At 32.3% G+C, this 17,266-nt stretch overlaps 1 protein-coding gene across 5 annotated transcripts in view; it reads right to left on the bottom strand.

Annotated features, from left to right (window-relative positions):
- The window catches only part of LOC126746351 (general transcription factor IIH subunit 2), a 41,292-nt gene that overhangs the window by 357 nt on the left and 23,669 nt on the right, over window positions 1-17,266 (bottom strand). For all 5 annotated transcript variants that reach the window (XM_050454572.1, XM_050454571.1, XM_050454575.1 and 2 more), the window contains exons 5-6: window positions 13,116-13,369; window positions 6,926-7,175 (exon numbers count right to left, since the gene is read on the bottom strand). In XM_050454572.1, coding sequence (XP_050310529.1) covers window positions 6,926-7,175; window positions 13,116-13,369 — 504 coding nt within the window. The remainder of the gene's footprint in view (window positions 1-6,925; window positions 7,176-13,115; window positions 13,370-17,266) is intronic.

Raw genomic sequence — 17,266 nt, 5'->3', positions numbered from 1 at the left:
ATTTCGCAACAAGTGCGGGAAAGTTTATTCTCGCACTTGTTACGATATGAATACTTGTGGATTCTGGGGCGAATATAGAAACATTTTAAAGACACGGAGGGTGGAAATCTACAGAAATTTCTGAAGGATATACAGGGTGTCCGATTAATAATGGCAAATATTTTAACAGCAGATTCCTCTCATAAAAATAATGAGGTTAGGTTAAATTTTCCTAGTCCAAAAATGAATTTTTGACAGGAGGCAGAGAGGGATATTTTGTCGATAAACATGCTTAGTATTCCATGTTGCCAGTGATTACTCAATTTTAATAGAGGAAAATAAAGTGAGATAATAAATTATTATAATTAGCAGAAACCTAATTTCATTCTTTATTATAAAGCAAAAGAAAAAGTGAAAATATAAAAGACGACATATTAAGTATTGAATACCAAAATATTAATAAAAATGTGTAATTAAGTATATTATTATAACCTAGCAAATTTATTGCTTAGTCGAACTCGAAATACCGCAAAATTAATGTGTGCAAAAATAAAGGTAGTGTCTGGTCGATATCCAGCAACCAAAATCGAGAACGGAGCATATGTCGTTTGCCAGAAATATATTTATAGTCAGCGCCCATTATTGTTTAATCAATATAATGCCCGTATCTCCTGGAATGCCAAAGGTGTTTTAATGATTTTTTGTCTAGATATTAACAATGGATAACTAAATCGGCTTATAGTAGGTATAAACCGCAATAAACTAAGGTTTTTTAGTAATTAATTAACAGGTTACCTTCCAAGGGATTTAAATTAAACTTATTTTTATAATAAATATCTAAACGGATTTGAAATGGTTGCAAACCTCTACAAACCAAAGTTTTTTGATTAAAAATTATTGAGTTAGATGTTATAAACGGCTATAACTGCCAAAGGATATGGATGAAACTTTTCCTTATAACCGAAAGAAGTTACATAGCCCTTTATATTTTTTAACATCTAACAATTCAATAATTTCTTCACAAAAAAACTTTAGTTTGTAGAGGTATATAGGGTGTTTCGTTGATCATGTTACAAACTTCTAGGGCAGATAGAAAACGTCAAAAGAAAAACAGAAGTTCATATAAACATGGGTCCGGAAAAGCTTCCTCAGAGAGCTAGAGCTCTTTGAAAATAACCTTTAAAAACTAGTTTTTTTTTAATAGCTCCGGAACTACTTTAGCTACCGCAACCAATTTTGGGAGGTAAATTATTGTTAGTACGTTTATTCTTTTGAACCTACTAAATAAAAAAAATATTTACCAGGGGCTTCAGAATCAGGGGGGTATTTGGTAAATTTAGGACCATTTCTTTAAGACTTTAATTTCTGGCCGTTTGGGCATTAGATTATGATGTTTCTATGCTTTTTACATAAAAAAGGTGCTCTTAGTAAAAGTCGGTAAATGGTAAATATCACCGTTTTTGTAAAAATTGACGAAAAGCAAGTTATGAGATACAAAAATGAATTACCTATTATTATTAATAAACAATTTAAAAAAAAATCCGGCGTAAATAAAAAATAAATGTTTAAAAAAAGTTAAGGTAGCCACTTTATTAAATTGGTACTCAAATTAATTAACTGTCACTTTAATTACCTTGAGGCATAAAATGTTTAAATGATTTTAAGTGTAATAAGAAACCAACAAATTAACAATTTTAGAAACGTAAACAAATGTTATTAAAGATTGGTATTACAAAAATAAACTTAAAATATTAATTGCTCAAAATGCCGGCCGCCACGATCGATACATTTATTGTATCTACGCACCATATTAAGGTTGACGTGGTTAAAAATATCAGGCGTGGTTTGGATTACTTCAGCAGCTGCGGAAATTCTGGCCACCACGTCTTCACTGACTCGACTGGAGTTTCATATACGAGACTTCATATGCCCCCAAAGAAAAAAATCTAAGGGTGTCAAATCTGGTGAGCGCGCTGGCCAGGTGACAGGGCCTCCGCGGCCAATCCAGCACCTTCCAAAATTTTCATTTATAAACTCGCGGACAATAAGTGAAAAATGAGCTGGCGCTCCATCGTGTTGTAGCCATAAGTTCTGTCGTATATTTAGGGGCAAATCATCTAATAGTTCTGGCAGTACAATTCTTAAAAAATGTAAATAAACATTTCCCGTTAAACGAGGAGGCAACATAATTGGACCAATCGTTCTCCAACATTGCCGGCCCACATATTGACCGAAAACTTATGTTGATAGCTCCTAAAATGAATACCATAAGGGTTTTCCTCACTCCACACATGATGATTCTTAGAATTAAAAATGCCTTCTTTTGTAAATAAAGCCTCGTCAGTAAAAAGGACATATTTTGGAAATTGAGGTTCTTCTGTACACCCGTCAAGAAACCACTGGCAAAAATTCACGCGGGGCATAAAATCATTGGGTCCTAATGATTGCACCTTTTGCAGGTGGTAGGGCCGAAGAAGCTGTTCATTAACAACTTTCCATACCCTATATAACATGATTTACATGCATCGCATCAGCTACTGCTCGAGTACTTACTGATGGGTTATCTTCAAATCGCTGAAGCACACGGAGCCAGGCGTGGGACTCTGTAAATTTTCTCTATTTAGAGAAGGAAGCGAAGAGATAAAGATCACTTAATGCCTTGGCACTCCATAAACATTTCCTTATAAACTTCGTTGTTGCTCGGGCATAGAGAATTCGATAATTATCTATTCTAAAAACATCAGACAATTGAGCATAGTCCAGCTGTGAATACAAGAAGAAGAAGAAAATGACATTGACAATATTGACATTTTGACTTTTTTTTTATTTTAATTTTTTTATTTTAAACCAATCCAGCACAGCCCATTGCGCTGGATTGATTTTAGGTGCTCTACTTTGATTCTCCATATCTGCAACAACAATAATGAGTTGATTATTCATTAAAAATGGAATTAAAAACTAGTCTGGAACAATTTAAGTTTATTCCAAACATAGTTTATTCCAAACATATAACAGGTATTATAGGAAGTTAACAGAAATAATATTATGATGTATACCCACTTTTTATCTATAATGATTTGCAATTGCAAGGTGTAATTTTACATAGGATATTATTTACTTGAGGGAATGGATGAGTACTTACTTAGTAAAATAATTTGATTTCTTCTTTTCCTTTTACCCTAAATCACAGAATACAAATATAAATCAAAAACGAAAAACTAAAAATAAATCATGACATAACACTTAAAAAAATCAGGTAGTGACTCCCGTCCATCGCACGTTAAATTTTTTCTCCCTCCTAATAAAATTTTCCCATTTACGGCGTACGGACGGGAAGTCGGTGCCAAATCCAAATAATTAAGCCAATAGTTTATTCTTTCCCACAATACACGCTAAAAAAGGAAGAAAATAATATCTTTACAATAGAAAGGTCCTTTTCGTTGTCGCTTAAGAAAGCGAGGTCTTCTATATTCGTTCTGTAACGAAAAAGCCCGAACGGCGTTACAGAGTACGAAATACCGTAGAGATAGAGAATAAAGAGTTTATCTATCGCTATTTGAGTTACAGAGTCCCACCTCAGTCTCCCTAAGCCGTTGATTGACCCTTTCATAAAGTGTGTGAGCTGGGATTCGCCTTTCGGGAAACCGCTCTTCATAATATAGTCGAAAAGCAGCTCTACCATTACATCGAACTTCCCCATAAATTAAAAGCATATCGACGTATTCAGCAAAAGTGTAATCTTCCATTACTTAACCGTAATAATAAGGGAATTAATATTATGTAAAAAATACTGACAGTGACAAATTTAAAAAATACTGACAGTGTCAATGAATTAGCATTATTATTATTATTATTAAAATAATTAATTCAGGTGCTGTATCTTAGTTTGGTTTTAGTCAATTTCCACAAAAACGGTGATATTTACCGACTTTTACTAAGAGCACCTTTTTTATGTAAAAAGCATAGGAACATCATAATCTAATGCCCAAACGGGCAGAAATTAAAGCCTTAAAGAAACGGGCCTAAATTTACCAAAGACCCCCCTGATTCTGAAGCCCCTGCTAATTTTTTTTTTTATTTAGTAGATTCAAAAGAATAAACGTACTAACAATAATTTACCTCCCAAAATTGGTTGCGGTAGCTAAAGTAGTTCCGGAGCTATTAAAAAACTAGTTTTTAAAGGTTATTTTCAAAGAGCTCTAGCTCCCTGAAGAAGCTTTTCCGGACCCATGTTTATATGAACTTTTGTTTTTCTTTTGACGTTTTCTATCTACCTTATAAAAATTGTAACATGATCAACGGAACACCCTGTATAACCACTATAAATCGATTTAGTTATTGATATCTGGACAAAAAAATATTAAAATTCCTTGGGAATTGCAGGAGATACATTTAGGGCCATATTACACATATTACACATATTAGGGACAGATACATATTAAGATATATTTAGGGCCCAATCGATTAAATAACAGCGGGCGCGGACTATAAATAGGTTGCTGGCAAACGACATATGCTGCGTTCTAGATCTTAGTTACTGGATATCGATCGGGCGTTAGCTTCACAGATATGAAAAAATATCTAGAAAAACAACACAAAGTGCAACATGGGATATGTGCATTGTAAACATCAAGGTATTCTACGTTGCTAAGTTGCTTTTTGTCAGGAATCTTTTTTTTATTCTTAAAAATTTGTTGATTACTCTCAAAATATATATTATTAGTCAGCAAATAAACGAAACTATTAAAGAGTACATTTTTTACCTGTTACAAAATATAACACATTTGACATCATTGTCCGAGAGTGAACTCAAACAACCTCGCCTATGGTTTGCAGCTAGGTTTTTCTAGGCATTCAATGTTCAAAGGGTACAGGTGATTGAAATGGAATATGAAATTATAGGAGAAAAAGAGAACAAAAGAAGAAAATTAGAATATACAAAAAGTTTTTATGAAAAATTCGATCCAACTGATAAAAGACATAAAATGGCTAAAAGATTCAACTTATGAAAGAAGAAAAATAAATTGGGCAAAACCAATAGAAAATGAGGTAATTGATCTACCAGAGCCTTATTTATTTTTTGTAAGATACATGTCCAACAAAATTTTTGAACAAATGCTGATAAAACACTTTATGTCCCTCAACAGCACATTTGTCGCTTTTCTCCTACTGACGCTGTAGAGCTCCAAAAATCATTCATTTCATTCTTATGGGAAATTTGAACCTTCCAAGAATCAAAGTGTACTGGAACGGTTCAATTGATGCCCCAATTATAAAAGACAATAATATGAATCAAAAAAGGTTCTCGAAACTACGCCAGTCTCTTCATTGTCGATGTAAAAAGTAGGCCAAAAGGAAATTCAGATCGGCTCTGGAAGGTTAGACCTCTTTATGATTCAATTAGAGAAAGATGCCTGGAACTTCCCTTGGAGACGAATCTACTTGTATGTGTGGATGAGCAAATAGTACCATTTAAAGGACAAATCAATATTAAACAGCACATAAAAAATAAACCGAAGAAATGGGGTATTCAAATTTATATTCGATCCAAACAAAGTGGCTTAGTATATGACTTCCTTATACATCAAGATTCTACAACCGAAATTCAACCAGAGTTTTTGACATTAGGATCAAGTGCCGCGGTTGTTATGCATCTAAGTTAGAGAATAGATTCTAAAAATCATGGACTATTCTTTGATAATTATTTCAGTAGTTATCAATTATTTCAATATCTGACTAAGAGGTCAATATTCGCAATTAGTACTGTCAGGATCAACAATGTTTTCTAACCCATCATTAATATCAGATGCTGCAATGAGAAAGGACGGACGAGGTTCATGTAAAACTGTCATTAGCTCAGATGGAGTTGTAACTAAATGATATGACAACAAATCAGTGATTGTTGCATCTAATTTCATTGGTGAAGGGCTCTCTGATAAGCGCCGTCGTTGGGGTAAATCGAAAAAAAATATATAGACGTAGATCGGCCAGAATGCATAAAAATATATAATATGAATATGGGAGGGATCGATAAATTAGACTCTCTTTTGAGCTTGTATCGTTCCCGTGTAAGGTCTAAAAAGTGGACCCTAAGAATTATAATACATGCCCTTGGTTTGAGATCAGTGAATTCGTGGTTAGAGTATAAAAAGCAAACCGAACTTCTCGAAGTACCAAAGAAAAATATATTAGATCTTTTAGTGTTTCAACGGAAAGTGGCTGAATATCTTATTCTTCATAAGGACCCGCCCAAACGTGGACGACCATCTTTGATTGAAAATACAGTTATTATTCGTGCTCATACTGAAATAAAACCACCGAGTGTGTTTTTCCAGGATTTGACGACAAACAAGCCGGGTTGCAAACTGGAAGGATGCCATAAAAAAATATATACTTTTTGCATTAAATGTAATGTACATTTATATTTGGTAAAAGGCATAAACTCTTTTTTTGTATTTCATAAAAAGTAAATTTAATTATTTTACTTATATTTTTGTTTTAATTTAATTTTCATAAAATTTTTTTTATATACTAGGAATTTTGTGCATTGCAATGGACATGTTTTTTTTTTAAATAAATAAAAATATTTTTTAAATATAGCAAACAAGACAACTACAGTAGAATTTTTTTTAATACAAAAGTCATTAGGATTTGGCTCAGAAAGGGTTAATAGACATTCCTTTCCGTTCTCCCTAATTTCCATTCAATAGCAAAAAATATTAAAACAAAGAGATGTGGAATGATAGTGTCATTATTTACGTAATATTTTTGTAACTTTTATACGAAAACCAACGCTAACAAACTTTTTTGTTAGCTAGCCTTTCTTTATTCAACAATTTCTTTTTGCCTCTTTATTAACCTATTTTTCCCCAAAGGTCCTGGATTATTCATTATTGAGATATGTTACCTCATCACCCTTAATGAAGCATATACATTTTATACATACTTGTTTGTCCGCATCTCCAAAAGGTTTCTGACAAGCATAACAAATGGCAGTTTGGGTGGCAAACTGAATTTCTTGGTAATTAGGTGGTGGAAATAAATGATGGTATGATCTGGCCAAATGTGGTGCTGAGACCAAAGTTAGCCCGCAAGCTCTACATTCCACTGGAAGCTCACAGTATTTGCTGGAACACTGGGTGCAGTAGTAACCGCCCGTACTGAGTTTACTACTTTCTTCGGTACTGTCAATGTGACTGTAATAGAGAATGTAAAGTAAAGAAAACTATGTAACAAATGTAGGTAAGCAACTTTTGTTTGATGCTAGATGTTTTCTGAAATAAACAGGGTTTAATTGCAAAGAACATAGAACTTTTTAAGCTTTATAGAAAATCTAGTATTTGAGGTATTTCATTTTTCCAAAACTTATTTATTAAAACAGTTTGATTTTTTAATAGGATGTTTAATACATGAGCGACGGTGTACAAAATAGGTGTTGTATGTTTTTTTCGCAAATCTAAGAAGACCCACAGATATACATTTCTTTAGAATTTATAATTTAATAATAATATTCTTGGCTACTTTCAAGACTTCGTAAACTATATTATTAAAAATAAAGACCAGCTGTTCAAAACAAAGTTATACATATGACAAAAATAAGATATGACAACATCGGCCATTTAACGACCATCCGATTGACCAAATTTATAATAAATAAAAAAAATCTTTTAATTATCTTGAAAACGGTTAATGACATAAACCTAAAGTTTTGCAGCTAAGTATAATTTGATACGTTCTTTAAAAATACGAAATAAAAAATTAGGGGTACTATTTTAAAAAATCGTCGATGACGTCATACCTTATTTTTGGGACACACTGTATAAATTTGTTTTTAACAAAAAAGAGCGTAAAATACTAATCGACGGGTCCGAAGATATTTTTTTGAGAGAAAGATAGTATAAGACAAAGGTAAGTATATGAACTACTGACTTTAATTAGAAACGTATCATCCATTTTTCTCTAAGAGACCAAACGAAAACAAAACAAAGGTAAGAACACAAAGTTACGGTCTCATCAAATCCATATAATTTTTTAAAAGCTACACGTGTTTCGCTCCTATCGGAGCATCATCAGGCATAAAAAATACATTAAGATATTTTTCACAAAGTGAACGCTTATAAATTATGATAAAACTCATTACCTAGACCTACACATATCACATTACAACTAACAACAAAAGAAAAGCTAGGTTGAGTTAACAATTCCCACCATAGATAAAAATGTATGCAAAAAATAAATAAAAAAGTAAAAATGTAAAATGTCACCAGTGGGTAACGATCCAGCAACCTTTAGATTCACAGGCGCGCATCTAACCCATAGGCCACCAAGTAACATAATCAAACATGGGGAACAATCTGAACTATACTAATAAGTGTGAATATAAGTAAACAATCTTAACAATAAAAACTAAAAATATCTAAAATCGAAAAAGAAATGACTTTTTAAATTCTTTGAGAGAGGTTGTCAAAAATGAGGTGAGGTTCAAACGTGAAAATATCGTTCACACACACAAGGACAGGGCTCTTCTTAGCTTTAGTTATTTCCATTTTTTCCAACAAGTCCAGTTTTTTGCCTTTTGAGCACTCATGCAAAATATCCGCTTCCTGAGTTAAAGAAAAACCATGTGAGGAGGCCAATAAATGATTTGCAAACGCCGATTTAGTTTCAATCATGTCAGTATCCCTGTACCTGTCCACCAAACTTGTATGTTCCTTTATTCTGGTGGAAATTTTTCTTCCCGATTGCCCTATGTAAATGGCATTACAGTCATTACATCTTAATGAATATACCCCTGATTTTGAAAAGAAATCTGCCTTATCTATTGTACTAACTAGCTGATTTTTTAAACTGTTTGTAGTTTTAAAAGCAATTGTGAGATTTGTAGACTTGAAAAACTTTGCAAGCTGAAAAGAAATATTACCAAAAAATTACATTAATCTAAAAAGGTGACTATTTTCATTATTAAGATGGATTAAGTTGTAAGTGAGTTTGTATTTATTATAGAATTTAGAATAAAGGCGATTAATTATATCAAGTGGAAACCCATTATTAAAAGCAATATGTTTAATTATATTTAGTTCATGAAGGAAAGCTTCTCTAGAAAGGGGGATGTTGAAAAGGTTATAGAAAAGGGAATTAAAAGAGGCAAATTTGTAGGAATAAGGAGAGTTTGAGGAGTATTGGATGACATTGTCCGTAGTGGTGGGTTTGCGGTAAATCTCAAATTCAAGTTTGTTGGCATTTTTTGAAACAAGCACATCAAGAAAAGGTAACCTTCCATCTCTTTCTTCTTCAATGGTAAACGAGATATTTGCGTGAAGAGAGTTTATAGAAATGAGGAAAACCGCCAATTCTAGATCATTTCCATTCCATACCAGAGGGTTCAAAACTAATTTCTCTGGACGTTAAGAACTTATTTCCAAGCATTCCACCTGGTGATTGCCTTAATCTAGTCAGGTCCCTTTTGCTTAAGTCACCGCTTGACAGATTTATTGTTGATGATCTTTTAACACTCCTCAAGCTAGTAGTTGATCAGAATTTTTTCGTTTTCAACAACAGGTTTTTTAGACAAGTTACTGGACTAGCAATGGGGTCTTGCCTCTCTCCTCTTCTGAGTGAGATTTTTATGCACCATTTGGAGAAAAGGATTGTCAATGGGAAGTTTGGTGCTTTTCTTACTGTATATAGGAGATACGTGGATGATATTTTTGTGGTATGGAATGGAAATGATCTAGAATTGGCGGTTTTCCTCATTTCTATAAACTCTCTTCACGCAAATATCCCGTTTACCATTGAAGAAGAAAGAGATGGAACCTTTTCTTGATGTGCTTGTTTCGAAAAAATCCAACAAACTTGAATTTGAGATTTACCGCAAACCCACCACTACGGACAATGTCATCCAATACTCCTCAAACTCCCCTTATTCCTACAAATTTGCTATCGCCTTTTCAAAATCCCCCTTTCTAGAGAAGCTTTCCTTGATGAAGTAAATATAATTAAACATATTGTTTTTAATAATGGTTTTACACTTTATATAATTAATCGCCTTTATTCTAAATTCTATAATAAATACAAACTCACTTACAACTTAATCCATCTTAATAATGAAAATAGTCACCTTTTTAGATTAATGTCATTTTTTGGTAATATTTCTTTTCAGCTTGCAAAGTTTTTCAAGTCTACAAATCTCACAATTGCTTTTAAAACTACAGTTTAAAAAATCAGCTAGTTAGTAAAATAGATAAGGCAGATTTCTTTTTAAAATCAGGGGTATATTCATTAAGATGTAATGACTGTAATGCCATTTACATAGGGCAATCGGGGAGATAATTTTCCACCAGAATAAAGGAACATACAAATTTGGTGGACAGGTACAGGGATACTGACATGATTGAAACTAAATCGGCGTTTGCAAATCATTTATTGGCCTCCTCACATGGTTTTTCTTTAACTCAGGGAACGGATATTTTGCATGAGTGCTCAAAAGGCAAAAAACTGGACTTGTTAGAAAAAATGGAAATAACTAAAGCTAAAAAGCGCCCTGTCCTTGTGTGTGTGAACCATATTTTCACGTTTGAACCTCACCTCATTTATAACAACCTCTCTCAAAGAATTTAAAAAGTCTTTTCCTTTTCGATTTTAGATATTTTTAGTTTTTATTGTTAAGATATTGTTTATATATTGTTCACTTATATTCACATTTATTAGTATAGTTCGGATTGTTCCCCATGTTTGATTATGTTACTTGGTGGCCTATGGGTTAGACGCGCGCCTGTGAATCTAAAGGTTGCTGGATCGTTCCCCACTAGTGACGTTTTACATTTTTACTTTTTTATTTTTTTTAAGCATACATTTTTATCTATGGTGGGAATTGTTAACTTAACCTAGCTTTTCTTTTGTTGTTAGTTGTAATATGATCTGTGTAGGTCTAGGTAATGAGTTTTATCACAATTTATAAGCGTTCTTTTTGTGAAAAATACCTTAATGTATTTTTTAGGCCTGATAATGCTCCGATAGGAGCGAAACACGTGTAGCTTTTAAAAATTTATATGGATTTGATGAGACCGTGACTTTGTGTTCTCACCTTTGTTTTGACTACTGACTTTATTCCTAAGTCTCAAGAGTCACTATACTATATGCATATAATATGAGAAAAGGAAAATGTCTTTTCAATGCAACTATTATCTAATTTTAAGTTTTAAGAACAGATCTATATTTATATTTTTATATCAAGAATTGGAAATGAGATAAAGGATCAGGTAATGTTGTTTCTAATAAAGGTATATGGAAAAGCTTATTATACCTTAATTGGCGTCGTGGAATCTTTTATTTTTTAGACACTGGATTAAATTAGAACAATCAATTATTTAATAGTTTGTGAAGTAAAACGAGATCTGAAAAATGTCTTCTATTTTCTAGAGTAAGTAAGTATACCAAAATGATTGCATACCAGACTTTAGAAGAAAGGCATCTTAAAAATTTATTTTGTACACCTTCCAATCTCCAAAAAAGACTCCAGCCAAAACACCCAAAATTAAGTTTACTATAAAGAAATGCATAATGCATATTATAGAGAAATAAATAATTTAGAAGATTTTAGTATTTTTGCTTGTCGATTAACAAATCCTAATGATTTATATGTAACCTAACCCCCAGATACCTAGCTTCTTGAATTCTTTCAAGAACAACGCCATGAATTCTTTAATTTGTTTTTAGTATTTAAAACTAAACTAATAACTATGACAATCCTGGATCGATTTAAGTGATTTATAAGATCGTAATAAAAAAATATGGAGAAAAATCATTTATGTAAATGAGAAAATGAAAAAAGTTGGCCTCAAATGTGACCCTTGACGCACCCCAGACGTAACGTCTACTACTTCGGAGCTTATACCATTTATGCAGACTTAAATTTAATTAATTTAGCAAAAATACAAAATTAATTTATGGGCCGCTAATTTGAAATAATATTTCTATACTCACTCTTAAAAATTAGAAATACATTGGACATTTTCCAGGCGTTCGGAAACTGGCCCTTAAGAAGTAATTAGTTATACATATGGAACATTAAGCATTCGAAAGTTCAGTAGCACAATGTTATTATATTCCTTCCATATTTGCTAGATATAGAAGGAATACAGTCAGAACCCACCCTTTCTATGATCCAACTCATGTATTACAATCCAATTGAAGGAAACATAAATTATTTTTAATGCAAACAAGCTTTAAGAAGAATTTAGATGTACTCGTAAACCGATAGAGTTTCTCGATAAAAAACATGTTGTATTATGTGTGAAATAAAACATTTTTGCTAAATATTACCGGTACAAATCAAAAGAAACAACAACCTTAAGATCTAAATTTATCTTAGAACATTTAAAGGCTAGAAGTAACATGCCGCGGAACTATGGGCAGTTTGTTTGCTTGCAACATCTCTGATGCAATGATGCCAAATGCTTATGTAGAAATTACAAAAAAACACTTTATAATATCATAAAAAATGTTCACTTATTTTGACACACATAAAACAATACTACTGTTACCGCTTAATAAAATATAAAAAAATTTTTTTTTAAATAAACTATGATAAGATACTCTTTAATGAATTCGTTAAATGAATGTAGATAATGTATTTTAGAGAAAAAGGTAAATGATATGGTAACGCCGCTCAATCCCATTGTTCATGCACGGACTACCCACAGTAACGTCGTCAAAAAATATTTACATGATAAATATTTATTAATAATAGAGTATGTTTTAAATTTATTTATTTGTTACAAGTATCAACAGCTATAAGACCACTTACAGATACTAACTCAACATACCATAAAAAGTACTTTTTCATTTTATATTAACCTACTACTCCACTGCAGGTATGGACGAATTAAATGTGTTAAATTTAACAAATCAAATATCTAAGAAAATATTCCTCTTCTTCGAGAGAAAATGGAAATATTAAAATATCATTATTCTGATTATATCAATTTATATTTTGTTAAAACACTTATTTTATATTTCGAGAGGATTTCAAATCAATAACTATACTTGTTCCTTTGTTAACACTGCAAACTAATGAAGTCTTAGTTCATTAGCTTGCATTCATAATCAAGGTATGTCCCCTATAAATCTGTTCTTACCACATGCACATGGTAAGTGGTCCATCGGTTCCTTCCGTATTCATTTGATGAGGAAATCCCATTTTAATCAGGCTAGACTCCAATGCAGCAGCTGCAGGTGGTGGTTCTACCTGTTGATATAAAAGGTCTTTGTAGTGACTATCGTCTAATATAACATTGTAGGTGCCTTTTGTTTCAGTCGCCAAAGTCCTACAAATGTGAACTTCTGCTGCCAGGCCAATTATAGAGCAACGGATGCCTTCCTGTTTTAGTTTCTGAAAGTTAAGAAAGACTTATCACGTATTATTATGAACTTGCTACACTTAAAGTTAGCAAACAAAAGATTTAAAATATTTTTTTGCTTATGAAATTTAGGGACGGAATTAAATTTAAAACTGCTAGAGACACAAACACACGTAATAGATAAAAATTATTATACGCGATATTCATTATTTTGTCTGATTTAAGAGATGTTTTTAACCTATTAACAAAACTAAAACAGTTTAAGAAATGTTTTTAACTTATGCTTAAAAATATTATAAGTTTTAAACTCTACTGGCAACTGCTTCAAAAAAGACATTGTTGTAAAAGCAAAAAATTAACTTCTAAGAATTTATAATTTTATGGGAAGATTGTATGAGTATTTATGGCTGATATTAATACTGTGCTTAATTTCTTCCAGGTAGATGGGCGTACTCAATCATATGACAAAGAGAGTTCAACTCAAGTGCCTGGAAGAATATTTTCATTTTTCCAGACAGTTCAGTGCACTCAAACATGTGACACAGAGAAAAAGACACTCCAACTCAACTGCCAGGAAGAATATTTTAATTTCTTTCAAGCAATTGAGTGCACTCAATTATGTGCCAAAGAGAGAAAAGGGACTTTTGGCATTTGAATGCACTTAAAAACCTTGCGATAAAGAGAGGGAAAAGAGATTCTAAGTTTACTGCTTCACCATACAACGAATATTTTTACCAAACGAGTTTCGTTAGTACCCTCCATCGAGAATTAGACTTGTTTATCCAGACCAATATAGGTATTTTTGCTGGCATCAAATCATTTCATGTCATCTAAAAGCTTTAAGTAATCTCAGTCTAAGAATAATATCATGAACATCTTTTCATATAAATGCATATAAATATTTGCATCATTATCTTCAACACGCCAAAGAAGGATCCAAAATGTACTTTATCATTGTCACTAATATCATGATATTGGGTTATGTTCAGAATAATATCGCCTTAAGAACAACATTATCAGTATTATTTTTCGAAACAAATAATTTTTTCGCCAATGGTCTCGTGTGTTCTTCAAAAATTTTCGATTTACCAATATGCTGCATTCCAAGACATAGCAAAACGGAATTATTTACTAAAAACTGGTCGAGCAGAGTGTATAGAAATCGAAATTAATTTTCTTTGCTTTAAATAACATGGAAATAGACATATTGAGAGACCAGTGATTTGATCTATATTTTGACGAAGGATACTTGTTTTAACTGAATCAAAAATTAACCCCGTTAAGAATAATAATGGGAAGCTGTGAACTTTTCTGGAGTACCGAGATCAAGGCCACTTTTTTATACTTCTCTAATATCATGTAAAAGGTTTTCAATATATGTTTCTCTTAAGCTGATCTCTGAAGTGTTAGCCTTGTAACAAAAATACTATGTAATTGCGTATTTCCAGCAGAAAAGTTGTTAATCTGATGCAGAAAGGCACCCAAATGAAGTCTCCAGCGGTTTTCCATTCTTAATAATCGAATTAGACCAAATTTTTGAAATATGTGGTCGCGCCTGTTTAGACCAAAAATAAGTCTACAACTTGAACTTCATTTGGTTCAAGAAAACTAATCCAAGGAAAATAGGTAAAGTCACAATAGTTGAATCTCAATAGAACTGAAGGCTGAGACAATACCTTTTTTGAGTTCAAATTAAGATACTGATGATTACAATACAACAACTTTAAATTCTAAAATTTCTTCTTTTTATTTCCAGAATGCGACGTTCAAATTTTAGTTGTGAATCCAATATTAGACCCAAATTGTGTGCCACGTTTACATATTCAAGCAGAATCTGACAAATACATATCTTTACATTGTCTTTAAAAAAATCAACCTTACTCTTATCATCAATTGACATCACGTTAGATTTAGTAGAGAATAAATTGAAATTATCTTGATGATAAATGGTAAATTTGTGCAAGTTCATTATTAGTATCATTACTGGCGTCAATGAAATTAGGGTCAAATGGAAAATACAACTATGTATCATGAGCATAAGCAATAATCTTGCAATATTTTGAAGAGGTTACTAATGCGATGTATAGATAATGAAAAGTAAAGATCTCAAAATCGAACCCTGCGGAACTCCAGATAAGGATAATTTCATTCCAAGGAAATCAAAGCCATAAAATTTAATTTTAGAAATCAGTGGTTAATCGTGTCAAATGGTAAATCGTGTCAAATGGTTAATCGTGTCGAATGCTTTTGTACTCAAAACAAAACGAGCAGGGTAGCAAACCCTTTATCGTGGGATTCAGAAATTTCATGTTTTACCTTCGCTAACGCAGTGGCTGTACTAAAGCACTTGGAAAACCCACACTGATTTTAAGCATTTGATTGCAGAGTATTTTGTCAAATATCTTTGTTAAAACTCATAGAATTTTTATTATCCTTAAATTCGAAAAATCTTTAGGTTCCTTTCGATTCTGCATTATCCAGTGCATTATATTTTCTCATTTCATGAATTAATTACATAATATTTCGGCGTCATATTATCAATCGGGTCCATCAAAAGAGAAACGAGTTCTTTTTTGCTGGTTTTAATTTTTTTTGGTTGCCTTTATAATGTAATGATTTAATATTGTATGAAGATCGCGACATCTAGTGTAAAGTCAGTTAATGGCATTGTAAAAAATAAGAACTCCTAGATGGCGTTAGCTGCACTTCGTTTTGAATTTGAAGCAAATTACTGGAATCAGGTGGTTTTTCTCTCTTTCTCTCTGACTAAAGTGATTTTCTTATCTGTCTGTCCTTTGTCATTGTTCACGTACGCCATGCTCAAGAATCAATTTTTTAGGTATCGACATTTTCGATACTGGGCTGATGCCATTGTTTTTCCTGTAATTTGAATACTTTGTCTTTTGAAATTAGATTGATTTCCATACTCGCTGCAACTTAAATCTAAGTGGGACAACGCTGTATTGTCAATTCTTATAAAACTGGGCCTACGTGAGATTATCCACCGAAGAGATACCCAGAAATTACGTTTTGACTTTCTTTCCAAATGGCCTGGTCTTCAGGTTAACGAGTTCAATTGCTCGAGATTGGGATTCGACCTCATGGTTACCTCATGGCAACACTAGCTATGTAATATGAAAAAATACTTTAATATGCTTTATAAAAGACCCTCCAACATCTTGAGGTAAGCTTGATTCCTATTCTTTGTGAAACGTTTTCTCATGGTTTTGTAGGCCGCCATTTTTAAAGTTTGATATGTTAATTTTAGGCTCTTATGCAGGGTTTTAAACCAGATCTTAAGTAAGGTCTTCAGCGAAGTATTAAGTCATTCCAAGACCATCGCGAGCCATCTCAGGTGCTGTTCCCATTTCCCATCGTAAATTAGATCTTTATTAGGATTCCTTGCCCCTTGATGACGTTATTGAATGAACCTTAGTCAACTGCCGTCCTTAAATCTGCACAGTGGGTTACCACGTCACGCAATGTTATGATTTCCGATTTCTTATTGTTATGTGAATTTAGGGCTAATTTATATTATTTAATGGCTGCTTAATTTATTAGTTATTGTCTAGTGATTAAAGTTCTTTCTTGGCAATTTACAATGTACTTAATGTAATTTGCATATCTACCTAAATAATAATTTATTCAATACCTTTTAATTTCACTATCCTGATTTTTATACAGTATAATATGTAAGCAACCACATTGAAAGGTATATTTATATTAGTTGATTTAGTACATGTTGTACAGTGTATTGTGTGGTAGGTTACTGACTTTGGCCAAAGGGTAGTTACATAATAGCGGATTTTTTTTATTACTTTGGTGCATTTGGAGTCTTGATTTCAGAAGTTGTACTTTTAACAAGAAACTGTCTTATAATTTTTACAACAATGATTTGTTTAGGTGAAAGGTTAAACAATGAACATTGA

The sequence above is a fragment of the Anthonomus grandis genome, chromosome 17 (genome assembly GCF_022605725.1).
Source record: "Anthonomus grandis grandis chromosome 17, icAntGran1.3, whole genome shotgun sequence".
Classification (NCBI taxonomy): Eukaryota; Metazoa; Arthropoda; class Insecta; order Coleoptera; family Curculionidae; genus Anthonomus; species Anthonomus grandis.
This window is presented reverse-complemented; position numbering and strand designations above follow the sequence as displayed.